Genomic DNA, 15,837 nt, shown 5'->3' on the forward strand with positions numbered 1-15,837 from the left:
ATGCCGGAGTAATTTCTCCGGAAATGGGCCAAAAACGGAGAAATGCCGGAATAATGCCGGAGTAATATTTCCACCAGGGTAACTCTCATAATCACACATATTCTCATCAACACAAATACTTTTCTTTCTCATACTTGACTCAAGGCACTACCGTGCCTCTTGATAAATAAGTAAATAAACATACTGAAAAACTAAAAAAAAATAACCTTCTGAATATTAAAAAAAAATTAAGACTCAACTAAAACTAAATAAAGATAATTTGTATTAAAACAAAACCAAAAGAAATTTTTTTTACAATTTATTTATCGTCAATTTTTGATTCCCCAATTTTCTTTTTTCTTAAAAAAAGTATTTACAAACATCTACTGATTGTTGTTCCTCAACTGAACAATAGTTATCACGTGAAATTGGTATTTATTTATTTTTTTTTCTTTCACACGTTGATTTTTATGCCATCTAGGTTTATTGTTGTAAAAAAAGTGTGAGTGTTGTTTTTTTAATAAATATAAACATGATTCTAAACATGATGATAGTTTAATATGTGGTCTAATAATTGTATTATTTCTATCAAATGATTGTCAATTTAGTTCAGCTGCTTTTTTATCATTTTCATATGTATTAACTTCATCTTTATTAATTGCACAATTGAGTGGTATTGGTAATGGTAATAAATATTCTGGTCTATATGAATATTTTACTTTACCAGAACTACTATATTCTTCAACTTTAAATTCAAAACAATCAATTGTTGACGATTTGATGAAAAACCAGGATGTCCACGTGATATTAAATTTTCAAACATTCTTGGTGATATACTTTGACGATTATAATCTTCATTATTTAATTTAATTTATTATTATTTGGTTCGATTGAATATTTACCAGATAATAAACCACAACCAAGTTTTGATATTTGTGTATCGAAATTATTTGCTGGATCATTATAATTATCATTAAATATATTAACTGATTCATCAACTTATTTTTTAATAAAATCTGGTATTATAAATAATGTTTGCATAACACAATTTAAATAACATAAATTACCACGATTATTTAAACCAGTATAACCAGCACCATAAATTGGTATTAATTTACTTGATGCTTCTTGTAATGCAACCCATTCACCAAGTTTTTGATTTAAATCAAGCTCAAGTTCAACCATTGATTTTTCAGTTTTTTCCATATTTGAAATATTGATACCCTAATGTGATAAATGTATTATTAAATTTGGATCATCAACCATATCATTTTCATCATATGAATAAACATCACCATTACCTTTTTTTGTTATTGTACCTAATTTAACAGCAAGTGGATAACCAGTTGTACGATAATGGTTAATTACATGATCATTAATCATTACCACCAGTACCATTAAAAAATTTACGTCCACATAATATACTACCATCAGTTAAATTTAACCATAAATTTTGTGTCAAATCACATTTTTCACATTTCCAATTACTTGGTGGTATTTTTTTACCATTATTCAATTGTGGCAATGTTGTTGCATGTCTAAAAATTCAAAAAAACAAATAAATATTTATACTTAAACTTATTATTATTTTTTTGTATAATTACTTTGTTATTATTCTTGCTTTACCATCCCATGTACCAGCGCTTCTCTTCTCAGCAATTTTAATTGCTGATTCAGCTTCTAATATTCCAGTAATCGATTTTATTATCTGTAAAATTAATTTTGATATGTTTATTTATATTTCAATTTGTATATTATTATTAGCGTTATCTATTTATACCTGTTCTGGTAAATCAACTGATGGATATATCATACTTGTAAAATTTGGTAACATTATTATTTCATAAGTTTCATTATATTTAACAAAGTCATGACTAAAAACAAGAAATGTTTTCAAACTGATGAATAATCCATTTGGTGATTCCTTGAATAATATAAATTAAATAATTTATAAATGTTTTTTTTTATGTTTAGAAGTATAAATTAAATAATTTATAAATTTTTTTTTTTTCATGTTTAGAAGTATTTATAAATTCATTATTTTTAAACAATTATTTTACCGGTGTATCAAATGAAAATACACTTTCATCCTTGTAAATTTATAAAATGATAATTTGTAAAATAATAAATAAATAAATGAACAAATGATACATACCTTAAATATTTTCGGTGGATGTTTTGTATGTATATATAAAATAAAATATATTTGTCATGAGATGCTGAATTTCTTGATGACATTTTTCAGGACCATATTGACAAGCAACTCTTGAATGTTTTTTATATGCTGTCAAGAATCATGAGTGCATTTTGGGATTTTTTTTACTGAACTATGAGCTCATCATAAACAATATTCATTTATATTATTTATTTATATATTTATGTTGTTTATGTTGTTTATTTTTTTTCTTACATTTAACTGCATTTGACGTGAGAGTCAACATATTCTGGAGGTTATGTTATGAATGAATATAAATAAAATAATAATAAAATTATGCAGTGCAGCCAATATAGCAACACAAAAAAAGAGAAAAGAAATAATTGCAAAGTTTACCATTACCAACTGAACGAAAGAAATCTGGTCGATTTGAGAAAAATGAAAAGACCGTAAATATCAAAATTATGCTTTAAATATAATTAAGCAACGGAAAAATCTGATTTTTTTTTAAAAAAAAAGCTCGACATCGATTTATGGGATCATTACCAAACCTCAGCATCCTCATTTAACTCTATCATATTTTAATTAAATTTCTAATAGATTCGCGACGGAAGGGGACAAAATATTTGATGTATAATAAGGCACGGTAGTAGTAGTTAAAATCTCATCTCACACATATTCTCATCAACACACATAAACTTTCTTTCTCATACTTGACTCGAGGCACTACCGTGCCTCTTGATTGTTACTGAATGAAATAATCACAAATTATGATTCAAACAATATATTTTTTAATTATATACGAAAGTTTAAGCTTATAATAATTTCGTCGCCAACTGGTTAATTAACAGAATAATATATGCTGAAACGTCTTGAAAGCTGTCTCCTGAAAATGATAATAATATTTAAATTCCTTGTGTTTGTCACTTCACCTTTGGTCCTCCTGAAAATTTATAAACGAATTAAATGAATAACTGATTGACAAATGAGATTTAAAATAATTAATTTTGTTTCAGAAAAAGACAATGCAAAAGGTTTGCTAATTTAGATTAGTGCCAGACAAACAAAATTATTATTTTATTATTTTTGAATATTAATAAGTTTAAAAACGATTCAATTATTATTGCAATATCGAAAATAGCAAATAATGGGTTGTCAATTAAAATAATATACAAATACTTTGGAAACGTGGGTTTGGTGTTTACTTTTTTTTCTGTCACTCAAAGTCAGTTCTGCCCCCAAAAAAAAATATAGAACACTGAAGTCCGCTGTATGAGGGAGCGTTCGTTAGCTGGCCGAGGCCACAAATCCAGCCAATTTCTCATCATGGTTCATTTAATATGGTTGTAGTGTCAGAACTCCTACATTATAATTTCAAATATTCAAATGGGATTTTCTCATAGCGAGTTTTCGATTTATCAAGTTGTCTCTCTGTTGGCCCAGCACCCGAATCCACAGGGCAAATTTCATACAATTTAAGGCTTTTTTTTGCGGCTGATGGCGCTTGTAAAAATTTTTTTTATATAGATTTTACATACAGAAGCTTCACAAGCGCCGTGAGTGGTGAAAAGAAGCTCTAAATTGAAATGCCCTGTGAATTGTACTGCAGGCCGAGGGCAGTGTTGGGTAGGTATAATACCGGTGTATCATACAGTATGATACATCTCCATTACCACACATTCAGAGCGCATCTACATTTCACTTTTTAAACTATTCTACTGAAGCCATTTTGCCTATCCGCCATTGTCCACATATTTATCACCCAAAAACAATATGTCAACATCCAACATAATATGTAGTCACAAGAATTTATTAATATTTATTAATAAATCAACTAAGGAAAAATGATTGTGTCTATTTTATTTAAATAATCTTAAAAATTACAATAAAAAAATGAGATAATAGACATGATATGTAGGCAAGGAGGGTTTTCAAAGGTTCTAAGGAACATCATGAAATGCCAGGACAAAAGATAGTTTCATTAGCTTGCAAAAAAAAAAATAATAAATACAGTAATTATGAGATTTTAATCCCACAGATAATTCAACATCACTCAATATCGCAAATATATTTTCCTTGTCGTTTTTTATGAGGAACGTATTATATTAATCTGGAAAACCTATTTGCCAAGTTGATCTCTTTCATCATATTGGTGTACTCGAATATATTCAAGGCGAACTTATGAGCCAATTTTAAAGAAGTCATAATATTAACTGTTAAAATATTTTCTCGTATAATGTTTTAATTCTAATAAAATTTTTTATACACGTTGATGAATGTATTTATTATTTATCGTGTAACGAAAAAAAACAGTTTGACAGCTGTGTACAGTGATGTGAGTGAGGGTTTAATAAATCATTTAGTTCATTTTATAAAGAAAGAGGGCACTTTCAACTATCATACACTAGAGTGGGTATAAGCAGAGTAGTGCCAAAGGCGAAAAGCTGCCCAGAAGTGACGTCACTCTGCTATACCAACTACAAACGAAAAGCAGGATATAGCGGATCTGAACCCGCTATTGGCACCACTTTGATTATACCCACTCTATCATACACGTATGATTGTATGATACCCTGAAAAGCATCGAATTACCCATCACTGGCTGATGATGTTTATGTATTCTTAGTAATAACTGTGTTTGTAACAATAGAGACTATTCGTTTTAAATTAAGATATGAATCTCAATGATCATTATTTTCTTTTATAAAATGACCAATAATAAAACTTAAATTGACAATGAATGTTAACCTTTCAGCTGATTAAGAATTCAATTTTTTTATTCTTCAGCTCTTTCTCATCAATTTCAATTGGTTTGTTTTTCTTATTTTAATCAAATGTCAAACTAGCAATCATATTTAATTGTTGTATACTAAATTTTTTAGAAATGTAACTAAATTGATATAAAATTAAGCCTAAGTCGTACTGGCAAATACCCTCAAGAAAATCATGCATAACGTCTTTAGCTAAATTTTCAAACATATCGAAGTTGTCAGTATAAGTAAATGTGTGTCTTTAATACCATTTAAAAATTTCTAAGATATTTTTATATGTTCATATTATGCAATTCTCGATTCTTCATGGTACAATAATGTTCATTAAATATTTCACTTATCATATTTCTATTTATCATACAAAAAACGCAAAAATAATTTGACTTAAATGATTCATTAAAACCAAGAAGAGTATGTAATGCTAGATTATCACCAAGCATTAATTCAAAAGAGAAATAAATACGTGTGGTTACATCTCCATTCACGATTTTAATGCCTTTGTCCAATAAAAAACGAAGTTCATCTATTGCTCGATAAAAAGTGCATTGGTTATTTACTTGTTTTTTATCTAAGGTATTAGATAATAAAAATAAAAATATTTTTTCTAGCTTGGAGCGCAAATCTGGTGGTCAATAAAGAATTGAAAAATACACTGCACTACACTTTGATAAGACTTTATAACTACCGAATGGATTATTTACTTCGTAATCATCATAGTATATTACCATTGGAATCACTGTTTTATTGATAAATGATTTTTTTTTGTTTTTCCAGAAAGACCCTTGAATAAAATTGCTAATTATTTTATCATCACCATTTTCAAGTTCAGATATATAATTTTGCATTTTAGAGTATTAACCCGGCATTTCAAAAAATATTTTCAAAACTTTTGTAATTGGTATAAACTGTGTATAAAGCGGAACAGTTTCATAAATTATCGTATTTTTATATTTTTGAAAATCTTTTCTTTCACCGATTTGATAACGTTCAGGGGGAATAAATATTCTATTGCTTTTAAATTTTTAAATCGTTTTTGCTCCGTTTTAATTAAAAAGAATTGATCGGTCAATTTTTCTATTATTCCAGAAATAAAATTTGTGTCTTTGATATTGTATTTTTTTTCTAATATATGTTGAATATCATTCTGATCTAAATTCAAACTAACTCCCAATAAACCAGTGACATTATTTATTATTTCATCAATTTTATTTCGAGGTATTTGAGCCATATTATATAAACTACTAGTAAATTTTAATAAAACTACATCTATATCTTCTGGTGTTTTTGAAGAAAACAAAGTTATATATTCATTTATATCATTTTCATTGTTAATATTTTTATCATTAATGTTGGAAGTAGTGAAATCAAAATCTGGTGTTGAATTATTTTGTGGTGATTCGAGTGAAAAGACATTATTATTTGAAGTTTAATTATTTAAATTTATTCTTAAAGATGGATCTTTAATTTTATTCACTGCTTTTAAACTATTTTATATTTTTCATAAACAGTTCTTCGATGTCGTTCGAAGGAATTAAGTATGGAAAAACTTCTCGTACATCATGATTCGGGGCATCTAAAAATTTTTTCGTCCGAATGGTTGGATGCAGTGTGGTTTATCAATTCTTTATGATTGATCATAATCATTTCACATAAATAGCAATTCATGGTATTATCTTTAACATTATTAAATATTTACCTTAATATTACCTAAATATTGACTTTCAATTCAAATTAAATTCTTATTACGTGAAATACTTTTAACTTCACCAACAAGAGATTTCAATGCAAATTATACTCTGTTAAATGGTGTATTGATATTGAAGAAAGCTTGTCGAATGAATAGCCACAAAGATGAGCTGCAGATCAGATATTGGCAAAAAAGAACAAAACAGGTTTTGAGCGTTCAATCAACAGCTCTTCTACATGAACCAACTGAATAAACAGTGTCTTCTGAAACAATATATGAACCAGCTGGTTGAATTATTGACCCAACAATAACTGGTACTGGCTGATGTTGCAAAGGTTGAGTTCGACGTTTTGTTGAAGTTAAAATATCTCCTATATTTGCAGCAGACTGAAAAATATAAATAAAAGTTACAAAAAAATGGATTAAAAAAAAATTGGTAACAAATAAAAGTAAACAAGCAAATTAAATCAAGTTTACTGAAAGAGAGAAGTACTCCATATTACAATTAAAATATTTTTTTTTTTTTCATTTCTAATCAAGAAGATTAAAAATAGTTAGTATAGTTTACCTGTAACTGGACTAAAAACGCATCATGACGTTCTTGAAGTGAATATTTACTTCGCTCAATAATAAAAATGTGTATTGTCAATATTGTCGTCAATTTTTTCTTGGTCAATGTTATTTGTACTTTTTTTTATTGTTTCGTCGAGAAAGATTTTTTTTATTACTACTTGAAATAATATATGGTAATAAATGCAAAATCACAGCATCTTGGCCATCTAAAATAATAATGAAGATGTATTTTATTGATTTATTAAATAAAATTGTTGAACTTACTGAAAATAAAATGAAAAAAAAATAATAAAAAATTTATTGTTTACCTGCCGTAAGCGTTGGGTATACGTGTATCAAGCCTTTCTCCGAGGCGTCTTTGATTAGTACAATTTTCAATTTTATTCAACAAATATTCTTTTACTTGAAGCCACCCCCGAATGAATAATGAAGAATTATCAGGGTACATCAATTTAAAGTTAATTTCAAATAATTCAACAGCTCTATCGATTCTCAAACACAGGAATTGTTTTAAGTAGTCACCAACTTGTATTGAACTATTTTTGAATTTAGATTGGCGAGCAGGCCAAGTATCAGTCCGAAGAATTATGACCTCAGTCCAAGGTTGAATCAAAACAGCAAGCCTGATAAGTTTTTCTTCTATGTCCTGAGGTACTTCAATAACTTCATCGTTTTGTGTATAGTCTTTTGTTAATTTCAACAATCCGGATTCTCGTAAACGGGTTAGTCTGTAATGATAATGATAACATAGTTTTCCTCCTGCATTAATTTGCTGACCCAACGAGTTCACACAAAATGGTCTGTAATAAGTCTCAGATAGTTCACCAGAAAAAGTTGGCACCACTTGGTTTGCCAAAAACTTAAACTTGTCACTTGGTATTCTGCAAAGTTTGATTAGAATATAATAATTTTCTGATGTAACATTATTTTTTGATTTATTACTTATTACGTGTATTTTATTTATTAATTTATATCTTCATGAAAAGGATAGTAAGATGAAAAGCAATGAATAAATAATGCTCAAGTAAAGATAAAATAAATAGATAATAATATTGTTTTTCAAGATATAGATTTTGTATCATATTATATATTATTTTAAGAAATCAAAATATTTTAATAATAAAGTAAAATATGACTCATGAATCAAAAAAAAAATTTGTGAGCCATCTAGACTCGCAGAATATGTGTAAACATCTTCGGCGTGTTGCTGTAATTCAAATTAATATTAATAATTGGAATTGATAACGCTTGTCATTTAATTTCTTTGATGACTTGATATTTCGAATTATTCAAATAAATTGCATCAATTTCATTCGTTAATATACTAAAGAAGGGCAGTAGCTATAACTTTGCTAATATTTTGTATAGAATACAATTATTGATTATGAAACGATGAATTTATACTTATTTAATTTTTTAAAATAAATGACATGTATTTTATTAGTTAAATGAACTAAGGAAATAAGCAGGAGCTCAGAAAAAGATAAAGCTAAGAAATTGATGAAGCCAGAAAAATTAAATGGTAAGCGACATCAATTAATTAGCTCGTCTTTTCGTTAGCTAATGCTTTTCTTTGGTTTTTATTAATTTATTTAACAAATGAAATACACGTGATTTATTTTAAAAAATTAATAATAACCAAAGACAAGCAGTGGCCACGGAAAAAATTAAAAAGTAAGCTGCATGAATTCTATACCTCCATTTTTTCTTAGCTGCTGCTTTTTCTTGGTATTTTAATTTATTTATTTAACAGATAATATTAATATGATTTATTTTGATAAATAAAAATACCAAGAAAATGCAGTAGTTAAGGAATTAATGAGTAAAGGAATAAAAAAAATCTTCCTCAAGTTGATTACATTTAAATCTCTAATCTTAAAATTTTATAGTTAAAATTGCAAAAAATAAATATATCATTTTTTAATTGAAATATAATAGTGAATGGTTGATTATTTGTAATAAATTATTTACTAATGATCATCATTACTAATAATAGAAATGTTTTGTTATATATGTGGAGCTGAAACGTTTAACTGACTAATGTTTAGTTAAAAAAAAATTTTCGATTGACTATACTATACTACTTACAAAAATTTACAAAAAAAAAGTAAATCGAAAATAAATTTTAGTTAGGTATATCTTTTTACGAATTTAAATGACGTAAATTTTCAATTTACTTTATATTTTTTTGAAATATCAATCAGATATAACTAAAATTTACTTTCTAATTTTGAAAAATATAATTCAAATATGAATTATATTTATTTTTTATTTAGAGAAAATATAAATTGAATATAAATTAAATTTATTTTGTATCTTGATTATATCTATATCTCTGATTTTTGAACTTCATAGTTAGAATTTCAAAAATAAAATATATAATATTCAATTTAAATATATTGACAAATATTCAGTTATATATGTGCAGCTGGAAAGATATATTTTTAGATGGATTATAAAAATAAATGAAAAAAAAAACAAAATGTTATGTTCAATTAATTATTTGAAAAAACTTACAAAAAAAAAAACAATAAATAAATTTCAAAACAATTTTGATCATGTCTGTCCAAATAGGTATATATTTTAAATGTACTTGAGATTTTTTCCGAATATAAAATAAATTTATTTTGTATTTTCATTGAATATATATTTTTTTTCAATTATAAATGACATCTCCTAATCCATTATTATTTAAAATTGCCTCATGACAACAGTTACCGACCGCTGGATAACTTATTACACTATACATAATCTACCATCGCGCTTATTATGAGGTTCGGACCTATTCACCATGGCATCTGGTGGCCGAATAGTAAACTATTTCCAAATGGTCGGAATCATAATAATAATATAATACATACAGAACATACCAACACATACAAATAGTGGAGTGGTGTGAGTCGTAGCCAAGTGTCAAGATACGTATACAGATTTAATATTGATTATAGATAACAATAAATAAATTGATAATAAAAAAATGAATGTCGAGGCTGGTATTTTTTCAGAGCGTATAAAAAAAACTATACATATATGTTCAGTAGAGAATTATATCAATCTTACTGGAAAAAAATTTTATTTGAATATTTCATATATTTTTAAAGCCCAATAAATGCCTAATCAAAAACAAAAATTTGGAAACAGTAGACCGTCTGTTATTGTAGAAAAAATTTATTAAAAATGATCCATAATAATATGATAAAAATATAACACTCAAATAATACTGTATTATTTTTCAAAAAGAGCGCCAAAAACCATTTGGAATGCGCCATGTTGGCACACGGACACGGTGAGTGTGTGTAGTTGCTACTAAACCCCGCCTATAGGTCAGATCCCTATAGTAATGGAGTCAGGCTAACATCCGTCGAAGGATAGGACGCTCTTTTTTTGGTTTATTCATTTCACTCTAACTGTCACCCGCGCCTAAAGATGTTTACACATCAAAAATGATGAAATTTATTGTAAATTAAAATCGATATCAAATTTACTGACATGAAGTTTCCTAGTGACTTGTTGTCCGGCAAAGTATTTGCTGCTTTATCAATTTCATATTTGATGATGAATCTTGTTAATTCGTTTCGAGTTCGTGGTCATAAAAATTTTTTCGTAATGTCTTTTTGTTTCAATCGTATTTGAGCACTTGACAAAATGGCTTGTCCTTCACTATCTGTTTTTAAAATTGAATATAATCCATGAAAATTAAATGGAATAGTTAACAAGTTTTTTCATCGCACAATATTAATCAAGTTTGTATCATAAAATTACTGTTGTAGAGTTGATTCCTTCGATTTCCTTTGATGATTGATCAGCTTGATCAGCGATATTCGCTGTTGGTGTTGTTCTTGAAACTTGCTGATGATGAGATACAGGTGGTGACTGTGCCACTGTTGTTCTTGGATATAATGTTGTTGTACTTTATGATGAAGTAATACTTTGTAACAAGTAACAATTGGTATATGATTATTGATTATGTCATGTAATGATGTTGAACTTGATGGTGTATAAAGTACAGCACCATTGTTGTCGGTTTTTTATGATGAAGGAGGCTCTTCTCGGCAATCTCAGGAACGCGGCTCCTCCCTCCTCCTTCGAGTGTGTGTTGTGCATGGGCCTATAGTACAGGGCCCGAGTAGAGTAAAAAATAAAATAGTAATTGTGCGAGTGAGAGGTGAGGGTGCGAGTGAGAGGTATGTGTGTGTGCGTGTGTGGGGTGGGTGTATAGGTTGCATGGGATTGTATGGTATAAGTTGTATGAGTAAGGGCGCGTGAAGAATAAAAATGCATGGGTGACGTCACAGGGCAACGGTAAGAATATATAATATTATTCTTAACCTATGGAAATGAATTTTAAGACTTTTTTTTAAAATATAAATTAAATTTTTATTTTTTCAAATTTATATTTTTTACAATTTTTATTTCAAATATCAGTTTCATCCACACCGTGTATACTTCCCGGATAATCTATATCAGGCTCACGAGGTACACGTAAATGTTTTGGTACAGCCTCCTCATAATTTCTTTTTTTAACAAATTCATATCTATTCTTCATCCACTTTTTTATTTGACGCGCAGCTTGAAGGGCGCATCCTGTTTCTTTCTGTAGCCCATGGTGAATACAGGTTGTTGACGGTAGTAATTGTTTGATATATTCAAGCCAAAATCTCTCTTTATCAACATCTCGAATTGCCGTACATGGTACTTCTTCGAGATATTCACAGGATTCATTACCAGAACTCAAAATAAGTCTGCTTTTTGATGCGATGGCCCTTAAAATTTTGATGACTTGTGCTTCCTCAGATTCACCATCGAACCAATTTAATTTCAGTCTACGAGTACGTGTCAAGTTTCCATAACGGCCATACGCTGAGATAGTTGTGAAGTCACAAGGGGGCGTTAATAGCCAATGACCAGCTATTTTTTCATTTATACCAAGCACAGCGATTTCTTCTGGTGAAAAAGTAAAATCTTTTTCTAGAAAACAGAGAACAGCAATAGCAATATCCATGGCGACCAAATAAAGACTGAAGTAGTTTTTCGAAAACACAGACAAATCCAAAATTCCTATTATCATTATTATTATAGAGGTAGGGGAAAATATACAAGTCAAATTATTTTTAAATACAAGGAATTTATTATTATTTTTTTTTTATTTATTTATTTATATTTCAAATACAATCATTTATTATTATTATTATTTTTTATTATTTATTTTTTTTTTCAATACAAGTCATTCATTATTATTATTATTTTTATTTATTTATTTTTTTTAAATACAAATCATTCATTCATTCATTTCCTATTCAAAATTATTTTTCATTTAGCGTCGTTGTCCATATGGTCTACATAATGAGAAGGTGTTGGTCCACGATACTCCACAGGATTTAAACTGTTTGGTGCAGTAGCAGGATAAATAAAGTCGTATAATTGATCAAAATTCTTGACTAAAATATCATTATACAATAGAGGCAAACATGGGTCCATAAAACCCGGTTCAAGTTTTGTGTTGTCTTCAGTGGATTTCTGTATTTCCTCAAATAAATAGTCCCCAACAGCCATTTGTAAATATTGCTGAAGAGTTTCTTATTATCTTGGTGTTTGTCATCAATAAATTAATTTCACATGAATTTATATTTCTTGTATCTTGTAAAGGAAAAGAGTGAGTACAAAAAGATGTTGGTACGTCTGGAGAAAACTGACATGCCTGGATATTAACGTCTGTACTGTATTCACTTTTATCTTGGACTATAAGAATCAAAGAACTTTTAGGTTTAATGTACTGTTTGTAATAAATGGGTTGTATTATTTAAAACAAAAATTGTTTTTTTATTATCACGTTTTAATTTATTGATTTCTCCGTTAATCATCTTGGCATCGTCTTTATTCAGAATCCCAAATAATGTGCTTGATATTGCACCCACGATAGGGGTTCATTACGTTTTGTTTTTATAACGTCTTTATGAATTGATTTGTTTTGTATACATTGCGATTTTTTTTCGTTGTTGTTCCAAAAAAGGAAGTCGCCGTGATACAAAGTTACAATTATTTTACAATTTTATCTGCTTCATACTTTTGACATATTTTATGTAGACCAGCCAATCCTGGGTCTTCTTTAGTATAATTACCATCCCCACCTAAATCAGCATCAAAGTAACGCAAAGGTAAAATATTCGGTAAACAATTGAGAAGATCGTCAACATCCATATACGTTGTAAGTTGCAGACTATTACTCGTTAGACACACGTTTTCGATATAATTATAATACAAACCCGGTGTTTGTACTTTCGATTCAATTATCTTCACAACTACAGAAAAAATCAAAAATGCTGTATACGCCATGGTATGGCCTGAATCACGACTTGTGATTGACTAAGTCAATTAATTTACAACATAGGTATATGAATAGGTAAAGTAATTTACAAGACAGGTTATATTTGTTTAAAAAATTATTTTTATTTTTATATTTATGAAATAATTGGCCGTAACACTTTTTTAATATCTGCTCTACATATAACACATTTTTTTAAATCAGTTGAACAATTTTTAGAAGAAACAAAATGTCTACATGGTAAAAATAATATACCTAAATTATTTTGAAAACAAATTTTACATTTGAATCCAATATCTTCATTTATACTGTGGTAATCCATAGGTATATCGGGAGCCAATCTTTTATACCATTACCTCAGTGATAACACTGCACGTAGTCACCAGTACCAGTGTAGAACAATTCTGCCTTAGCTAGCTTTTCTTTTGTCTGGCTCATGTGTCTAGGCCAATATCCATATAATTTCAGGCGTCAGTCATCAGTCAAGTATTGTCGAACCTTGGCAGTTTTAAGATCAATTTCAGGATGTGGATCAGGGTACGGTGGTGGTACATAATCAAAAAGACTTAAAAATTCTCGATGATCAAGTCTTGATACATCAGCTGAATAATATGAATAACGGAATGACGGTGAAATTACAGGAGAAATATTTTTCCGATAAGGGTAGTAAGTAGGTACAGCCACGGCGTCAGGGTGGATACCCACAGGGACATTTGCACATGGTATTCGCCGTACAAATTTACAACTTGGTTTGTTTCGATGATGTTCAAGCCAAGGAGTATCACCCAAAGTCCAATCGTTAATTTTAACCCCACATTCGAAACAACATACAAAGTTACTAACTCCTGTATAATAGAATCCGGCAGAAGCCAATTCTAAAATATCGAAAAGATGAGTTTATGGCCATGTTTCAAAACTTTCACGTCGATTGGATTATACACGATACAACAATCTTTCACCACATTCAAACCAAGTACGTTTTTCGATGTGTTCTGCCATCACCATGCTTGTTGATGAAGCCATTTTTTAAACTAAACATCTTTTTTAAAATTCTCTTTATATATATTTTTTAAAAATTAAGGAGAGGGAATAATTCGAACAAAAAACAATTTTATTTATTTCATTTTATTTATTTCTTTATTCAACGAAATTTACAATAAGAATGTTTTAATTAATTTAATTTAATTAATTAAGTTCCCATGACCAGTACTATGTGCTGAAAGATCTGGTGTTAAGTCAAAAGCAAATAACGTATAACTTTTTGCTATAACTATTTCTATCTATTTGCATGATGCAATAAATACGAGTACCAGAAAAAAGTGTATGATATGCCTCAGTATCAAATATTTTATCTGCAAATGTAGGCTGCAACGGTTTTTCGGGTATTTTTTTACCATCAACGTAGAGACATAGAAAATTTATATTGAAATGTTGAAAGTAGAATGGATTATGACCCCTGATACCATTGAAGCCACGGTTATTAACAAATCCAATAACAACTCGCTTAGGTAAAGTACCAATAATAATATTGTCGAGACAATTTCCAAGGATTCCTGCGGTGAGTAAAAAACTCTTGGCCTCCACTCTAGTGAGTGGATATTTAGCTGTCGTTTTCGCTAAGGATTTGGCATGAGCAATCATAATATGAGGATTTAGCATTAATTTAATTTAGCATCATTAGAATCTTTTATAATACATAACATTGTTTGAAAGGTTTGTTGAATTACTGGTAAATAACAAGGCGGGAAATTCACATTATAATTCCTGCCATACTTATATCCATTACTATCAAAAGGTACAATTCTTGAAACTTGTTTATTTTTATCACTTATAATATATGGTGAACAAATATCAAAATAAACATACAATAAGTTTGGCAATGCTCTCAACAAACTGGCTGGTTTTTCACTAAGACGTATAACAATTTTTTTGGAAAATAATAATCCACACTCTATGTAATTAAAACCTAAAGTATCTGACAATTTTTTTGTTAGTGTTATTGAATGTGAAGCACAGGTTTCACCACAAATTTTTTTTATACTGGTAAAACATGTTTGAGAATTAAATTTGAATTCGAAATGTTGATTCAGTATTTTATCTCCATTCAATTCATTAATTATTGCTTCAGTATTTTGATATACACCATGAGCCAAAAATATCGGAAAACCCCCAGACTGTGTTACATCAACACCTATACAACCTTCTTGAGGATAGATATGTAAAAAACCGATAGGTATATTTATATAACAGAGGCCGACAACCCACTCGCCCTCCGAATTGATTTTACCTGGTAGTTGTATACTAAATTCTGATGCATTATTATGAGGATAAAATTCAGTACAGTGTGAGG

The 15,837-nt window shown here is 28.6% G+C and overlaps 1 protein-coding gene and 1 pseudogene across 1 annotated transcript; both read right to left on the reverse strand.

Moving 5' to 3' along the window:
• Window positions 1-578: 578 nt before the first annotated feature.
• Window positions 579-1,841, reverse strand: LOC122853830 (annotated as a pseudogene).
• Window positions 1,842-13,958: 12,117 nt separating this feature from the next.
• On the reverse strand, window positions 13,959-14,510 carry LOC122853831 (baculoviral IAP repeat-containing protein 2-like). Its single transcript, XM_044154248.1, has 3 exons — window positions 14,447-14,510; window positions 14,189-14,362; window positions 13,959-14,089 (listed from the first exon to the last, which is right to left on the reverse strand). The coding sequence occupies exons 1-3, from the start codon at window positions 14,508-14,510 to the stop codon at window positions 13,959-13,961; spliced, it is 369 nt and encodes a 122-aa protein (XP_044010183.1).
• Between the last annotated feature and the right edge of the window lie 1,327 nt (window positions 14,511-15,837).

This window comes from Aphidius gifuensis, linkage group LG4 (genome assembly GCF_014905175.1).
Source record: "Aphidius gifuensis isolate YNYX2018 linkage group LG4, ASM1490517v1, whole genome shotgun sequence".
NCBI classification, from domain to species: domain Eukaryota; kingdom Metazoa; phylum Arthropoda; class Insecta; order Hymenoptera; family Braconidae; genus Aphidius; species Aphidius gifuensis.

Excerpts from the sequence above, each read along its gene's own strand:
- LOC122853831 (XM_044154248.1), bottom strand. The coding sequence starts at position 14,510 with ATGGCTTCATCAACAAGCATGGTGATGGCAGAACACATCGAAAAACGT. Across the intron at positions 14,363-14,446 it reads ACGTACTTGGTTTGAATGTG|AATTGGCTTCTGCCGGATTC; the intron begins GTGAAAGATTGT and ends TCGATATTTTAG. Across the intron at positions 14,090-14,188 it reads ATGTGCAAATGTCCCTGTGG|CTGATGTATCAAGACTTGAT; the intron begins GTATCCACCCTG and ends CATATTATTCAG.